This window comes from Capsicum annuum, unplaced genomic scaffold (genome assembly GCF_002878395.1).
Source record: "Capsicum annuum cultivar UCD-10X-F1 unplaced genomic scaffold, UCD10Xv1.1 ctg4557, whole genome shotgun sequence".
Taxonomy (NCBI): Eukaryota; Viridiplantae; Streptophyta; class Magnoliopsida; order Solanales; family Solanaceae; genus Capsicum; species Capsicum annuum.
The window spans coordinates 162,591-180,891 of NW_025853076.1; the positions used below are offsets into that span (position 1 = coordinate 162,591).

Consider the following 18,301-nt stretch of genomic DNA (forward strand, 5'->3'; position numbering starts at 1 on the left):
AGGTTTTGCACCACTTAGTCCCATTTCTGCAATGAGTTCCAAGGAATATTTCCTTTGGTGCATTAAGATTCCATGCTTAGATCTAGTAAATTCAATTCCTAGGAAGTATCTTAACTCTCCTAGATCCTTCATCTTTAACACCTTCTTTAAATCTACTTCAGTCTCTTCTATGACATTGATACTGTCTCCCATTATGAGCATATCATCAACATATATGAGAACTATCACAACCCCATCTTTTGATTTCTTGATGAATAAAGTGTGATCCAACTCACTTTGTTTGAACTGAAGATTGATCAAAGCTTCCAATAGCTTAGCATTCCATTGTCTTGGAGCTTGTTTGAAACCATAGAGGGATTTTCTAAGTCTGTAAACTGTCTTCTCCCCCTAACTTTGAATCCCTGAGGCATTTCCATATAAATCTCATCAAACAAACCACCCTGAAGGAAGTCATTAAATACATCCATCTGATGTATATGCCACTGATTTTGAGCAACAATGGGTAAGATTGTCCTAACAATTTTCATCTTAACTATGGGGGAAAAAGTCTCGTGATAGTCAATCCCTTCCTTTTGAATATAACCCTTAGCTATAAGTCTAGCCATTAGTCTTTCAATTTCACCCGTTGACTTCTACTTAATCTTATAAATCCACTTACAACCTATAGGCTTTTTCCTTTCAGGTAGTTTAATAATTTCCCAGGTCTGATTACCTTCAAGTGCAGAAATTTCTGACTGCATGGCTTCCATCCATCTTGGATCAGCAACAGCCTCATTGAAGGTTTTTGGTTTAGTCATATTGGACATATTAGCTAAATATGTCTGATAGGAAGCAGATAACTGATCATATGCTATGTAGTTGGCCATAGCATAGGGCCTATCTTAAACACTTAGTGACACAAAATCTTTCATCCACAGGGGTGGCCTCCTTTCCCTTTCTAATCTTCTGTGCTCCTGAATATTATCCGTATGGTCAGTGTGAGGTATTTAATGACCATTTCTTTGGTGATCAACTTATAGGGGATATGGTAGAGGAATTATAGATGATAGTGGTGGATTTAATCCTTCACCGGCTTCCAATTCCTCAAAGCTCAATTCAACTTATTGAAATATGCTTGGATCAGCATCTTGTTTCAGTAGTGTGAATGGAAACACATCTTCCTTGAAAATAACATCTCTGTTGATAAAGAAAGAGTTAGTTTTAGTGTCATAACAAATGTAGCCCTTTTGTACTTCTAAGTACCCCATAAGTACAGCTGGCCTTGCTCTAGACTTAAGCTTATCTAGTTCTTGAACTATTTTAGCATAGCAAAGACATCCTATAACCCTGAGATGACTTATAGAAGGTTTCTATCATATAACAGAACTAGATAATCTGTTTATAATATAGGTTGCAGCTTGTACACAACAGCCCCAAAACTGTATAGGAATATATTCTTGAAACCTTATAGCTCTAGTTAGTTCAAGAATGTGTCTGTGTTTCCTCTCAGCAGCACCATTTTGCTGAGGGGTGTAAACACATGTTCTCTGGGGTATAATTCCCAAAGAAGAGAATAAGTTGGTGCAAACAGAATTTACAAATTCAGTCCCATTATCAGTCCTGATTGCTTTCATTGTTTTGTTAAACTGAGTGTGAACATACACAAGAAATTTTTTAAGGACTTCACATATATTAGATTTGACTTTAAGCAGAAAAGTCTATGTCATTCTTGAAAAATCATCAACAATGGTTAAGAAAAATCTATTTCCATCAAATCTAGGTTCTTTGTAAGGTCCCCACAAATCCACGTGGATAAGATCAAATACTGACATGCTTTTAATACTACTTGCAGGAAATGGGAGTCTAATTTTTTTAGCACAGAGACAAATTTGGCATTTATTCAGTATGTTGGCAACATCATTAGTCTTTACAACTAGAATTTTCTTCAAAACAGTTGATGAGACATGGCCAAGCCTTTTATGCCAAGTATCTATATCTAAATGAGTAGTAACATAACCAGAAAACTTAGCAGCTAAATCATTAGATGCAGTATGTAATTCTTTGTCATCTATAGCAGAGTTGTTTGTTAGGAAGTAAAGGCCATCTTCTTGTCTACCAATCATGTTCACCTTCAAACTGTAGAGCTCCTGAAATACAAAGAAGTTAGGGAAAAAGAAAGTAAGCATTAGAGTTCATTGGTTAATTTTGCAAAAGATCGTATGTTACAGTTAAACTGAGGTAAATGCAAAACATTAGTTATAGTGTCTTCATTGGTTAAAGTGCTTGCTCCTGTATGTGTTACTAAGGATATATCTCCATTTGGAAGAAACACCTTTCTCGGATGATTAGATTTTGAGATTGACTGAGCGTCAAGCATGCTCAACTCAGACACCATGTGGTTAGTGGCTCCTGTGTCCACTATCCACTTTTTGGTAGATGCAGTGAAAATACCTGCAGTATTAGCTGAACATGAGATGTCTTTTGATTTGTTAATGTGATTCACGAACTGGAGGAATTGCTGATACTGATCTTTAGAAATAGTGCAGTTGTCCAATTGGTGTTTCTGATTCTGACTCAGTTGAGATCCTTGCGTGAGTGTACCAGCTTGTTCTGTAGCCTGACTACCACTAGACTAATTTTGTCTCTTTAGAATTTCAAGTTTAGGCTCCTCAGTTTGAACACTATAGGGTGTATTAGATGACTTCTTCCTTTTATTTCTTGAATCTTAAGGATACCCAACCAGTTTGTAGCAAACATCCGTGGTATGCCCTTTTATTTTACAGAAATCACACACAAGATTATAATTCCTCTTGGTGGGGTGATTAACACTAGTTCCAGTTCTTGAGTACATGACAGCATCATAAGACCCTTGAACTACAGCAGGATTAGAACCTAATATCCCAGAACTAGCACTCATGGTTTTTTTACTCTCATCACTGATGATAATAGAGTAAGCCTTGTTAACTAATGGCATAGGGTTCATTAACAAGATTTGGCTTCTAGCCTGAATATAGGAATCGTTTAGCCCGATCAAAAACTGGAACAATTTAAACTTCTACATGTGTTGCACATATTCTTTTGACTTTCCATGATTACAAGCAGGAGAAGGAACTAGAGACTCAAATTCTTCGCAAAGATCCTTTATCCTTTAATAATACACAGTCACCGAAGTAGTTCCTTGACTCAAGGTAGCTATTTCTTTATGAATGTTAAAAGTTCTTGCCTCATTAACCTTGTGAAACCTTTCATTCAATTCTTCCCGTACGGATTGAGCATTTGAAGCATACATTATACCTCCTAATAGACCCTTTGACACAGAATTCATAAGCCAAGACAGAACTATGGCATTTACCCTTTCCCAATGATTTCCCAATTCTGGAAATCTTTACTTACATCTAGGGTTGAAGGAACAGTGGGTGATTGTAATCCATGGTAGAGGCTTGATCACTACTGGAACATGAGGCATTTGTGACTCTAGGAGGCGCCATTTTTATCAACTAGAATTTTCAAGAAAGCATCAGCGAAGAGAAGAGATGGAAAGAATCAGTAGCAGCGTCACAGAAATTAGTTGAGCAGAATCGACTAGCTTCGCCCAGTAGGCTCTGATACCATGCTGTAATCTGTGTAATCTGCAGATTATGTACTCCCTATAGGGATAACTGATGAAGAAAGTATAGTAGGAAATAGTGAAGAAAAAGAGAATTAAGAGAAAGAATGTAGAATGTATTGATTATCTTGATTGAACTGTACACTTGGCAGGTATTTATACACTAGTTCAATGAGTAACTACTTCTAAATGCCTTAACTAATCTTGATCAACCCCTTAACTAACTGCTAATACAGTGACTGTATAATTGAGACAATTACTAAACTACCCTTGCTTGTTGCTTACTCTCAACAGATGCTTTGCGAAATTTGTATAAACAGTTCTTTGATTTGATATGGCAGATACTGACTTAGGAACTGATGAACTGGTTTTTGTCCAACACAGGATGTTGAGACAGACAATGAGTTTGAGAAGGCACTTCTGGCTGATGTCATTCCCCCCAGTGATATTGGGGTGACATTTGATGATATCGGTGCACTTGAAAGTGTCAAGGATACGTTAAAAGAGCTGATCATGCTTCCATTACAAAGACCTGAACTTTTCTCCAAGAGTCAACTAACCAAGGTTTACATCTGCAATTTATCCGTATTTTGCTCGTCTAGGTAGATTGGCTTGTATAAAAGTTTGGAAGTATTTGACCTTTTTGTTCAAGGATCAATTACTCCAGCTTTGTTTTTATCCATTTGTTTTTCCCACTAAAATAAGAGTATTAGTATTACCTAATAATGTTGGTTTAAGTTTGACCACATTACTTCCACAGTTAAACTTCAAGACAAAGATAGTTACTTATATTTCTTACTCTTGGGTTTGTTTCATCTGAGCAGTTTGACAGAAAGTTTGTACTTGATGAAAAATGTTACTCCAACTGTTGTTTCTCCTTTTGGGACTTGAATTTTCAAGCATTATCTAGAGATTTGTGATTATTTAAGAAAATATTGCTCTTCAATTTCATTTGCAGCCCTGCAAAGGAATACTTTTATTTTGTCCCCCTGGAACTGGGAAAACCATGCTGGCAAAAGCCATTTCCACTGAAGCGGGAGCAAATTTTATTAATATTTCAATGTCAAGTATCAGTTCAAAGGTTCGTTTTCTTGGGGCTTATTTGTGGTCTATTGAGTATAGTTGATGTTGTTCATAGTAGTTTCTTAGCGTTAGAACAACCTTAATCTTTTTCTTTTCCAATGCCGCAGTGGTCTGGCGAGGGTGAGAAATGCATAAAAGCTGTCTTCTCGCTGGCTAGTAAAATTGCTCCCAGCATTATTTTTGTAGATGAAGTATCCTTCCTTAGACGTTAGCATGTTTATTTCATCTTTCTTGCTATAAAATTCGATCCTTTTTCTGATCCCTTGAGTCTCCTGTTTGTTTATGCTGCTTTCTCAAGGTTGATTGTATGGTGGGATGAAGGGAAAATCCAGAAGAACATCAGGCAATGTGCAGATTGAAAAATGAATTCATGCTGAATTGGGATGGGTTACGCACAAAGGATACTGAACGAGTTCTGGTACTTGCAGAAACAAACAGGCCATTTGACCTTGATGAAGCTGTTATAAGGCGAATGCGATGCAGGTAAAAGAGGAATGACTAATTTGCAGATATTATTGAAGAAATTCTTTTAACACTTGCTTAATGCCCTTTTCATGTCTTTTCTGTACAGGTTGATGGTCAATTTACCAGATGCTCCAAACAGAGCAAAAATTCTAAAAGTGATACTCGCAAAAGAAGACTTGGTTCAGGATGTTGATCTGGAATCAGTTGCAAGTATGACTGACAGATATTCCGGAAGTGACCTTAAGGTGTCTGCTATTCTTGTTTGCTTGGATAAATGACTAGTCCTTGTTTCATCTTTCTGATGTTTGGATTTACTGTGTTTATCTAATTTAACTCCTTTATCATGTAGAATCTCTGTGCAACCGCTGCATATCAACCCATTAGAGATATCCTAGAAAAGGAAAAAAAGGTACTACATTTCTTTTGTTGATGTGTGTTCGTTGACTGCTTAGATGAGGTAGAAAATAACTTCTTGTCTGTTCCGATGGATTTTCTTGGTAGTTCATTGACTGTTATGGATGCCTATTTCACTTTCTTTTGATAATTTTTCATGGGCTTTAGAGGATACTTTTGAAGTATCTTAATTCAAATGTATGTTGTTTTTGGTACTGGATTTGGTGGAGAGGAACTTTCTTCAAAAAAACCGTGGAGTTAAACTTTTACAACTTGGGTTTGTGAAAAGAAAAGGCAGTCTGGTGCATGAAGCATCCACATTCTCACAGGGTCCGGAGAAGTTCGCACTCCAATGGAGCGTGATGTAGGAAGCCTACATTGGCGCAAGCATCAGTGAGATTTCACAACTCGGGAGAGACATAAGTTTGAGTGCCAGCTCACTTAATATAAACTAAAAATGTATAAAACATATCAAACAATATAGATGTCACGACTCGAGCCGGAGTGCTAGCTGTAACGAGCATCCCAAACCACGAAGGCCCGGGCGCTCTTCTAAATCTGGTAATCATGCACCATATTCATATAGTCTAAGAAAATTTGCAGGAAACAATAAATGACGGAACCAAGGTCAATCTCATAAACTTGAACAATTTTAAAAGGAAAATTCTGAATAATCTAAACATGTGACAACCGTCTGTGAAATCTCTAGCATTACATTTGCCATCATACATATGAGAAAAATTTGGGACAAGGCCGCAGTAGACCAAAAAAAAAGGAAAAAGAAACAATGATATCTGAAAATCTGGCCTTCCGAAAGAGAGAAGGCTCACCAACTGCAACTTCTGACACACACGGATCTACTGCGTGGGACCGCAGAACTGTGCCTCGGATCCTTGAATACAAGGAGTCAATACAGATGTACTGATATGCAGAGTAATCCAAAAACAAAATACAACTTATACAACATAGGTGAGAGCTATTATAAAACACGTTAACGCAAAGTCATTTGAAAACTCATGGGCATAGTATACTGATTTTCAACAATAATGTAGCACTATGGAGCTAGATGGTACACCCTACAATTTTACATTTTCACTGACTGCCAAATCTCGGTTGCCGCCAAGGTTGGAGTACTAGTGAGGAAAGGGCATACAAGATCACACAGTAGGGCGCCACAACACCAATCAAGTCAAATTTGTGCTCAAGATCACAAAGCAAGGCTCCTAACCATAGGTCTCGAGTTGGAATGACATACTACTAGGTACGCAAGATCACATAGCAGGGTTCCAAGTTCCCATGTCGGCAAATCACGGTTTCCAGCATAGAGTCATCTGACTCGTGCTTTCTTCCGGTAACCATTTAACTCACATCAATCAAGCTTTAAGTTTGATATAAGGATAACATGCATCATGCTCACAACATTCTTTTCCTCTTTTCATTCAAGGCAATTCCTCCGCGGGGTATCGTCATACCCTGACTTGCAAGTCATCAGTACCACATCAATTCTCAAAACTTCTTATGCAAATCATAGTATGAACACCAACAAGACTCCCATACACCAACACATGCATAATTATTCCCAACACATAATAGTTAAGAAACTTCATCATTTATAAAGAAATACAATAGTGGATATAAAACTCATGCTCTCAGTAGTTTAACAATAGTATCATGTGGAGTACATAAAACATCATTATGGGGATTAAAAGATTTACAAGTCATCTTCATAACACCTTTCAAAATTCAAATCACATGTCCACCATTTCAACAATTTAGATATATAAGCAAACAACCCCATGATCTTTCAATATTCTTCTCAAAATCATATCACAATGCATGCTTTTTGTGTTAAAAACAAAACCCTACTTGTAATTGCATACTTACTTAAGTAATTATTAAAATCTTGTTTAAATTCGTATCAAAATCAAGCCCATGAGATTAGGACAACCCCAAATACCTTAGATAACAAAGTTTGAAAGAAAGAACCTAGATCTTGATCCTTTTCTTGAAATTCTTGATCTTAGGGTTGAGTTATTGATCCTTGGGGTAAGGAGTTAGGGTTTTGATTTGAGAGGAAAATTGAATTACAGAGTGTATTATGGTTTTTGTGGTGCATATCTTATGTTATGGATGGATTTTGGGTGAGGGGAAGTGACCAAAATGCCCCTAGACCCATTAGAAACTAATTTACAAGTGAAAAGATTCCGTAATGCGCTGGCTAACGCGTCGCGTTGACATCGCGTCGGCTTACTGCCTTCCCTTGGTGGATAAGTCCGACGAAAAATGTCATAACTTTTCGCTCTGTTATCGGATTTTGGCGAAATTGGTATCGTTGGAAAGCTAATTCAATTATCTACAATTTGGTGGATTTTGAGATTACAGATTCTATGTGTATCAAAAGTTATACACTTTCAAAATAGACTTTTGTAGGATCGAATATCAAACTTTGAATGAATGAATGATTCTTGGTTCAACTTTTCTCTAAGCCATTTCTATGAGCATTTTTCACCTTATAATTACTTCATATACTAGGCAAAATATCAAGAAACATGAATTTAAACAAAAACCATGGAATTTGAGCTTATACACGTAGGAACGACGGTTTGATTTCTAGCTCAAAAATGTGGGGTGTTACAATAGAAGGAAGAGGCAATATAGATTTTGTGCTGATTGACTTGGCTATTCTGTTCATCTAATTTTGAGTTATACTTGCAAGAATGACGTACAAGGAAATTTAGGAGGCCCTTGTGTGTATATATGTGTTTGTGTGCACGCGCCTCTTTAGTATACTTGCTAAAACAGGCATCTAACGCTTACATTTGATTATAGGAACAGGCTGCAGCTAGTGCTGATGGTAGACCACCTCCAGCACTAAGCAGCAGTGCAGACTTACGGCCACTGAATGTGGACGACTTCAGATATTCTTCTCATCAGCAGGTGAGTTGAAAAAATCTGGCAGTATCTTTAAACTTTCTAAATTTATCTGCATAAGGGTGTTGACGATTGGAGAACTGTGATCATCTGTTCTTGTAGGTTTGCGCATGTGTTTCATCTGAATCCACAAATATGACCGAGCTTCTTCAATGGAATGATCTCTATGGAGAAGGGGGCTCTAGAAAGAAATAGTCCTTCAGTTACATCATGTAAAGGCTATCTCAATTTTTGTACAATGAGTTTATAGGTCTCTTAGAAAATGAGTTTTGACATGTTACAACAGTTACTTTATGGATACAAAATAAAAGTAGTTACAAAAGATAAGAATCCAAGCAATATGTCAAACTTGTATTTTTTAATTGAACCGTCTGCATTTTTTTTACCCTATAAATCCACTTACAACCGACTAAATTCTGTTAAGAATCAGGAGGGACAAGAATCCAAGTACCATTTTTAACTAATGCATTGAATTCATTAGACATTGCAGAGCGCCACTCAGGATGAGCCAGATCTTGTGCAACTGTTGTTGGTTCCAGTACTTTCTGTAAAGGATGTTTTGTCACATGATGAACAGATTTAGGTTTATAAATGTTATTCTTAGAACGAGTGACCATGGGATGAGTGCTCTCCAGTGAAGAAAAAGGAATGTTGTTTGGTGTAGGAAGAGAAGGATTCGTACTCGCATTTAATGAGAGGATTAGTGATTTCCATTGAAGGAGAAGAATCACAAGGCAATGAAGATTGTTCAACAGGAGGATTGGAAGACGAAGATGAAGTAGGAAAAGAGTTAGATTGGAATGGGATTATAGTGTGAGAAGATTCACTAATGGGGATAGCATACCAATTTGAATTGGATTTTGAATCTAAAGGATGAGTTTGATATGGAAAAACATTTTCAAGAAAAACAACATGACATGAGGTAATGTATTTTTTAGATTTAAAGTCATAACAAATATATGCACTCTGATGCAAACAGTAACCAAGAAATGCGCAGGGGACAGACTTGAGATCAAATTTGGACTTGGTATAAGGACGAAGACAAGGATAACAAAGGCAACCAAAGACACGCAAGGATTGATAATTGGGAGAGCGGTTAAAAAGCTTTTGATAAGGAGAAGAAAACTGAAGAAGTGGTGTAGGAAGACGATTAATAAGGTAGGTGGCTGTTTTGAATGCAAAGGACCAAAACGAAGAATGCAAGGAAGAAGTTTGCAGTAACGTAAGGCCAGTTTCAACTAGGTGACGATGGCGACGTTCCGCAGCCCCATTATGTTGTGGAGTGTGAGGAAGTGTTTGCAGATGATTTATGCCACAATATTGAAAATATTTTTTGAGCGCAACATATTCTCCACCCCCGTCGGTGTAAATCAATTTTATCGTGACATTAAAGTTATTTTCGACAAGTTTTTGTAATGTTGGAAAGATAACATACACGTCTAATTTAGCCTTTAAAGGAAATAACAAGATATATTTTGTGTAATGGTCCACAAAGATAATATAATAACAGAATCCATCAATTGATTGCACAGGAGCAGGACCCCATAAATCAGAATATAGTAACTCAAGATGTCTACTGCTTGTTAGAGAAGAAACGCCAAATGATTGACGATGACTTTTATTACATTGGCAAGGATTACAAAGAAACGTTTTACTAGAAGATGTTGGTAATTGAAACTTAGACAAAATAAAATTAAAGATCCTAGCATTGGGATGACCAAGACGTTGATGCCAGGACTCTGATGAAAGTTGAATGTTGAAGGAGACAGGATTATTTGAAATGGCAGGGGACAGAAGCTTGTACAAGGATTGATCAAGTGGGCCTTTGAACTAAATCTCCCCCGTGAACTGATCCTTAACAAGAAAATAGTCAGAAATGAACTCAATTGACACTTGGTTAGAATTACAAAACTTTGATACAGATATGAGGTTGGTTTTAGCGGAGGGAACACACAAAACATTAGAAAGCTGAAATTTTTTGGTAGGGAGAGAAAAAGTACCAGAACCAACATGCGAGATGGACAAACCTGATCCATCAGGTTGGTTTAGCTCGTCACTACCATCATATGGTGAATGAAGCGAAAGCTTGCCCAAGTCATTAGTGATATGATAAGATGCGCCAGTGTCTAACAACCATTGCTGATCGGATCCCGAATTTGTATTAGAGTAGTGTGCTTGAGGATTCTCTGAAAACAAGTCCCTAAAATAGTTACGTACTCGATAACACCATTTTACATGATGTCCCAATTTGTCACAAAATTGACATCGAACTTGGGCTTGAGATCCCGTGCCTCGAGATTGTTGTCTTGGTGTAGAATTTTGAGGCTTATATGATGAGGAATTCACTGGAAAACCAACATTAGCATTTTCATATTGAAAATACTAGTTCTTCCCTGAATTACCTTGTTGTTGCTGATTCAAAGCTCTAGTATTTGTACCCTTACGGACATTATTTGCTGAGACAGGAGTGGTGTCAAATGCGGGATCTATTTTTTTCAAATACAGTTCATGAGCCAGTAACTTGTCTTGGAGTTCATCAAATGATATGATGGTATCTCTCGCATGAATAGCTGCAGCAATATCTCGAGATTCAGAGCCAACACCACTAAGAACGTGAACCACAAGATCAACATCAGCAACAGGACTTCCGCACAAGGAGAGTTCCTCGCCAATTGATTTGATAAGCTGAAGACATTCAGCAACTGGACGTGAATCTCTCTTTGCTCTAGAGAGCTTTTCATGCAAGGATAAAATCCGCGTAGCTGATTTGTTTCCAAATGCCATTTTAACTTGGTCCACGCCTCCGCTGAGGTTTTGGCATCTGCGATGGTATTCATTACAGAAAGGATATAGAGGCAATTATGGCTGCCAAAATTAATTGGTCTTGACAGTCCCAAAATTCATAATCAGGATTAGAGACCCGTTGACCATCTTTATCAATGGTGGTAGGCGGTGACTTGTTTTCGCCTGTGACATAACCCATAAGATTGTGACCACGAAGTAAAGGAGTAATTTGGGCTCTCCAAGTGGGGTAGTTTTGAGAATTGAGTTTCAATGGAAGTTGAGATCCATTGATGGAAATCAGAGTTTTTCCAGAAAAGTGAGCAAGATTATTTGTGCAAGGGGAAGCCATGAGAAAGAAAAAAAATCAGCGTTTTTCAGAAGTAAGTTGGATCACTGCTTTGATACCATAAATAGGTTAAGAAGAGAATAATTCTGTCAATTGTGTTTCCATAATGAAGATTACACGTATTTATGGATACAAAATAAAAGTAGTTACAAAAGATAAGGAGTCTACATTAGATTGAGTTATCCTAGAGGGTGTTATGATAAGGTTGAGTTATCCTTTTAAATTTGAATCTGATAGGATAGGATTATCCTTAACACTTGCAGAGGGTTTTCAGTCCTATCAAAAAATTGAATAAGCTTCTAAGATTTTCCAGTATATTTTTTTAGCTTAGATGTCTACCTTACCCAAATATTTTAACAAGAGTAGATGTCTAGGGTGAATGATGTGTTGGAGTTGCATGCAGAGTATTGCATTTAGGGCTCGTTTGAACAACCTTATGTAATGTTGGGATTAAGTAATGTCGAGATTATTTTTTATCCATCATTTGGTTCTGTTTGGTGTATTAAGGGTAGTTTTAATTTGAGAAATAGTTCTGATGACAAATTTTGGGAAATTACTGGTGCGCTATTATGCCACTAAGACGATTCACTGCAAATTTTTATTGTTACTAGAAGCGTAAGCAATTTTTTATTGAGGACACATCACACTTCATCTAATTGATGTTCATAAAGACTTTGAAACATTTCTTTGAAACCATGACTCACTCTTTGTCTTATTTCTGAGCTAGATGATACACCCTACAATCTATAATTCCATGGGCTATATAGAATCCGTCTTTGCCTCGGCGGCCAAGCCCCCAATCCAAGTTTGTCGCAAGGATTGGAGTTTCTATAAGGAGGACACACAAGATCACACAGCAGGGTGCCAAAATCCTCAATCAAATCAACATGTCATGTTAGTGCAGAAGATCATAAAGCAGGGCTCCTAACCATAGTCCCAATTTGGGACGACATGATTCAAGGTACACAAGATCACAAAGCATAGTACCATAATTCTATGTCGGCAAATGACAGTTTTCTAGCATAGAGTCCTTCAATTCGTACTTTCTTCGGATAACCATCTAACTCTCTTTAAGCCCATTTTTAAACCTTTTTTTAAACATGCATATTTCAAAATTCATAATCTGAAAATATGATTTCAAACATGTGTTCTATTCTGTTCGGAATTACTATGGCTTTAACTGAGTTGGTGTCGTCACACCAAGACTTGCAAGTCCTACTTCTGAGCCATATTGTACCATACATGATTCGTTCATTAAAACATAATTCAGACCACCCAACCATGCAAATAATATAAGAGATTTCATGTTCTGAAAATTATGCAAAAATTCTCATTCTTTCAATAAATATGTGGTGATCATGTAATCTTTGACAAACCATGCAACTCTTCTCATTATATACTTATATTCAACATTGGTTAACATAAACATCCCTCTCTTTTGAAATTAAAGCCATAATTCAATCATAGCATTAATCAAAATATTTCATATCATGCTTTTCAAGGTGCATTCAAAACAGTTCATAGCATATGAAAATTGAAAAGTAAAGAAAAATCATAACAAGAGAGGGATTCTTTAGGATTCATGTCCTCAATTGTATATTCATCCTTAAACACATGCATACATATATATAGAGTTTCAAATTAATTTGGGAGAAGGCCTGAAGATCAAAACAATACTGATCAAGGCTTCTAAAACATGATAGTAGTCGTAAATTCAAAACCCCTTTCTTAAAAATCATGATTTCGAGACCGTTGGCATGAATTAAAGATGATTTCCATGCCCATGAAATTTTAGAAAAACCCCACGTACCTTAATTTATGACTCTTGAATGAACTCATGCTTTAAGGATGCTATTCTAACAATTGATGGGTGCTTCTTGTAGCCCTTGCAATGGGGATTCCGAATCTCGAAGATTTATTGAAAACCAACGGTGAAATCTTAAGATATTTTGATCTTTGGGTTAAAACCCTAGTAAGTGTTCTTGGTGATTTTGAGAGAAAATGACCTTGTTTTGGTATTTGGGGGATTTAATCCCATGTTATGGGTGAATAGAGAGGGTGGAAAATACCACTTTTTCCCCCAAAAAGGGTGAAAACTGAACCTGGAAATTGGGTGCGTGCGACAGAGCGTGCGTCGCACGCTAATCGCGCGCTGCTACTATCTCAGTCTAGAAAATTGCCATAACTTATTGCACGGGTATCGTATTTTGGCACAATTTGTATCGTTGGAACGATAGTTCAAAGAGATTTCATTTGATATATAGTAGACCCTGGAATTCTTTATATATAAAGAGTTATAGTCGATTAGAGTTGACCCAAGTTTCGACGCTCACTCAAACTCGAACGATAGGAAAGCTATCAACTCGTCCTTGAGTTAGGGGACCTCTATGATCTCAATTCATGATCAAATAGGTTCCCACACTACATAATTTATTAACATGCCAAATTTGCATGGGATTTATGGATTTTGGATCATCTATGCATAGAAATGACGGTTTTTTGTTCTAGCCCGAAATGTGGAGTGTTACATTATCTCCTCCTTGGGATCTTTCATCCTCGAATGATGGGTAGGAATGTTGAAGCTTAAAGGTATGGAATAACGCGAACATGATGTGACTTCTAAGAAAGGATATAACTGATTTGAAATATTTAAACTTCTATCATGAAACTAAATTCTAAGCTGACTTGCCCTTACTTGTTTTAAGGTGTTGATTCATGCTGAGAGTTTAGGATTCCCCCCAAAGTGTTCATGCTCAAATCCGACATCTTGGATTTGGAAATGATAACTTATATAAGTACAAATCATGAGGCAACAAGATTTAGATCGTACAAAGGTATTACACTGTTTGAGCTAAAATAGCTAGAAAAATTTGAGATTATGTGCTGAACTCTTATAAACTGAGTCATGTCTAAATAACTAAATCTAAACATGATGCTTGGACTTAACTGAGTTCGCAACTTACATGGATGGAATAGATTATTTTATGGGATTGTCATACGCATTGGACTTCGGATAGTAGGACTGGGTAAAAAGGTGGAAAACCACAGTAACTTGTCTTCCTGACTGCTAAACTAAATTATACTGGACACCTATACTTAACTGGAGTATCTCTTCAACACTCTTTCTAAAGAAGTCCTAGTAGCATTAGGGAGCAAATAATCTCTGACATGTGTTACACAAGACATCCAACTAAGGAATAACAACAATGACACTACTGTACAGCATGGAATATAGACATACAACTCGTAAACTAGGACAGAATTACAAGGCCTTAGGCAATGCAACTTCTTACTTTCAAGCTTAGCACACTTCTCGAATACTCCCTCAACTAAAAATTTCCCCTTAAATATCATACTCATTCGATTCAACTTATAATTCTCATAGGGGTATTGATAAATCTTTATATATCTTTTTAAAATTTACACCCTAAGCATAACGTGCCTTACCACTTCGATGACCAACTCTGAACTCTTACTATGGATTCACTAGCACATATTGCGTTCCTCCACTTAAATCCCAACATGTCCTTCAAGCCTATATTTATAACAACATATGAACTTCAAGGCAAACACCCATAAAGGCATACTTCATATATTCTCTAAACCACTATCGATACAACTCCCACGCGCTACCTCAAGAACATACACACACAAATTTCAGCTAACCATCACATGCATCAAAGACTTGGCCCTAATCTTACTTCACACTTATGGTCTTATCTAAACAAGCATACAATGATCTTCCACCAACAAGAAATATTTACTCACCACCACTATCATTACATAAGAAAGAGTCACTAAAAGGTTAGAACATAAAATCTTGCAGCATGGAAGGATATTATATGAGAATTGACACTTAAGTGATGCCCGAGGAATAGCAAATCAACTTCGGGGATTTATCAAAGTGATCTGAATTGAGGCAAACATGACTATAAGCTGAATCTCACCAATCAAAATGAGTATAGCATGAGTTATAAGAACTGAGCATACTATAAAGTATGAGTACACGAGTCATGAGCTGCATGACCTCAATTTGGAGTTCATAACATATGGAATGTGATTCCGACTACTGAATGAACTGGAACTCCTCGTTTTGGGACTAGAAGAGTACATGATTCTCTATCACAAGCATGAATACAAACTATGATCATGGAATTGAAACATAAGGCATGATTAGGTATTGGGATAAATGAAAAATACTGCTGTAAGAATGGGTTGGGTCTTACCCTCACTTTCTGATCTTACATGTCATACTAACATCACTACTAGAATCTGAGAGCCTGACTTGGTTATTCGTCCTATCATCTCCCCCTTAGCTTCAAGCCATCATCTTAAGTTTGAGAGATCCCTCACTAGACTCTAAACTGAACTACAGTTATTGCACTCTGTGTTCTAGAAAACAACAATACACGTATATCATAAAACTTAACCCGAAAGACTACACCAAAAAGTGGAAAACCCCCTGCTAATACTACCTTCTGAGACCCACTCCTATCTTTCTATATCCCCAATAGTCATCATATAATACTTGAACACTTACTAACTTCAAATTTTCATGAATATCCCCATAGTCGGGATGCACACTCTCTAGTGCTTCAACTCTTGTTTCTATTAGTTCAACCTTCAAAAAAACTCAACCTAGATTCTAACACTTAACATGGACATCACCAAGTCTTTGATGAACCAATTCTACTTTCATCATAGCCCACCAATATCGTGACTTCAAGTTTAAATTTCACTACCATGAGAATTCAAGATCATATCAAAAGGCTCAACACTATCAATCAACATTTCTTAACTTGGCCATTTAGAACACCATGTACCATCTAACTAGTCTTTCTCCATCTAGCAACTTAACGGTACTACTAGTCAAATGCAACATGCAATAGCCTTAGAAAATGTCGTAACTCCATATAACTTTGGGCATATTTCTATATCATACAAATAACATCATACTCCACTACGGCTCAAATAAACTTAAGCTCTTGCGTAGCTGTTCAAAACTATTAGATCACTTCTCTATAATTAGTATCATTAACAAAGAAATTATCACATTCTACCTTAATGAATAACCTATACTCTTTTTGCACAACAAACACCGTCAACAAATCTTTTCTTACTTCAAGCAAATAGCAATTCACCTTAACAAATAACTCCTTCTGTACCTTCTACTTAACTAACACAACGTCGTATCACTTCATTACTAACTCAATCTTATGCAAAAAGATTTGGCTATACATATATTTAATAAATCTCCCATACCACTTTTCTTGCCATTACGCCACTAAACCCCAGTTCCTACCAATACAAGAGCAACAAGATGGACAACAAGTTGCTAGTGAATCAAAATAGGCCCCACATGGCTCCACTAGACTTTGATTTTGTGTCTTGAATGACAAGGAAACTATGCAAGTGAATCGAAAGAGCCCCACATAGCTTCAATAGACTTTCAGTTTCAACAACACAATGATAACAAGATTACAAGAGATAGAAACTTGACACACAACATTCAATGTTCTAAGAATACACATCTTACTCTGTATAAATAACAAAATATTGAGTCAAAAACTTCCCCCATAGACTACCATACAATCCACACATGCTACTAGCTCCCATAGACTACCATACAATCCACACAGGCTACTAGCTACCACATTAGTCTACCACTGTACAATGGTAAATTATTCTCAAACATCAGTTATTCAACTAAACACATTTATCTACACAAAAGTCACCCTCACTCTGATTTCTAACCTTGCGACTTCATATCACCAACTTCTTGGTCTAATATCACTACCAATAGGTCATGACACCGTCACTTTAACTTATACTACCACTCGGGTAGAAATACAACTCTAATATTCTGCTACACATTGTTCCCCCTAAAGCATGATGTCTTCAACATCAATTTGAAAAGGACTAAATACACTTAATACAACAGGCTAAAAAGCACGATTTCATCAGAATAAAAGTTCACACTAGAATCAACACACCTTGGAGCACTAACAGACTCTTCTCAAGTCCTTGCACAAATTTTAAACTCTTATATGGCTTAATCAGAAAGGACCATACCGTTTAGACTCTAAAATTCGGTACTTGAATCACCCCAATAATGAGACATATCTGAGCACATCAAAGTAAGAAAAGAATTGGGATGACTTTACTTTCATATGGGTGACACCATATACGAATTACAGTATGTTAGAGGAACATTCCGAGTGCATAGAACAAACTAGAACATGAAGAAAGGGAGACATTCCTAAACTCCTAGTAGCCTCCTGCCTAAAAGTGTGGCACACTACACACCCATAAATAAGAATCTACCCAACACGATTTTGTAGACACCCTGGGACCAAGAACTGTGCTCTGATACCAAATTTGTCACTACCCGAACCGGAGCCCTAGCCGTGATAAGCATTCCGAATCATGAAGGCCGGATGCCCTTCTAATTTGTAATCACATACCCTTTTCTCATATGAAAAAGATAATGCGGAAATACATAATGAAATGGAATCATGGTCATTAAATCTGAATTTAAATTTTAATGAAAACAGCAATTCAAAACATCTAAGTTATATCTGACTCAGTCTGCAAAATCTCTACTACATGCATAAACCCAACTGTCTGAAAACTGGGATGAGGACCCCAAAAGACAAAAACATAATAATGATAAATGACTAAAGTAAACTAGGCCTTCTGAAATAAAGAAGGCT

At 36.9% G+C, this 18,301-nt stretch overlaps 1 protein-coding gene and 1 pseudogene across 1 annotated transcript; one reads left to right on the forward strand and one right to left on the reverse strand.

Moving 5' to 3' along the window:
* Window positions 1-8,739, forward strand: part of LOC107873917 — a 31,719-nt pseudogene extending 22,980 nt beyond the window's left edge.
* Window positions 8,740-8,877: 138 nt separating this feature from the next.
* LOC107873918 lies at window positions 8,878-11,242 on the reverse strand. Its single transcript, XM_047403627.1, has 4 exons — window positions 10,861-11,242; window positions 10,459-10,644; window positions 9,527-9,624; window positions 8,878-9,003 (listed from the first exon to the last, which is right to left on the reverse strand). Exons 1-4 carry the CDS (start codon window positions 11,240-11,242, stop codon window positions 8,878-8,880), a joined length of 792 nt encoding a protein of 263 aa, XP_047259583.1.
* Window positions 11,243-18,301: the final 7,059 nt, after the last annotated feature.

Bases quoted from the DNA above. Each gene is read 5' to 3' on its own strand.
- LOC107873918 (XM_047403627.1), bottom strand. From the start codon at position 11,242: ATGGCATTTGGAAACAAATCAGCTACGCGGATTTTATCCTTGCATGAA. The intron at 9,625-10,458 runs GTACTTTTTCTC...CATTCAAAACAG, and splicing joins CATCTCGCATGTTGGTTCTG to CCACCTACCTTATTAATCGT. The intron at 9,004-9,526 runs GTCTTTGGTTGC...CATCCTTTACAG, and splicing joins CCAATTATCAATCCTTGCGT to AAAGTACTGGAACCAACAAC.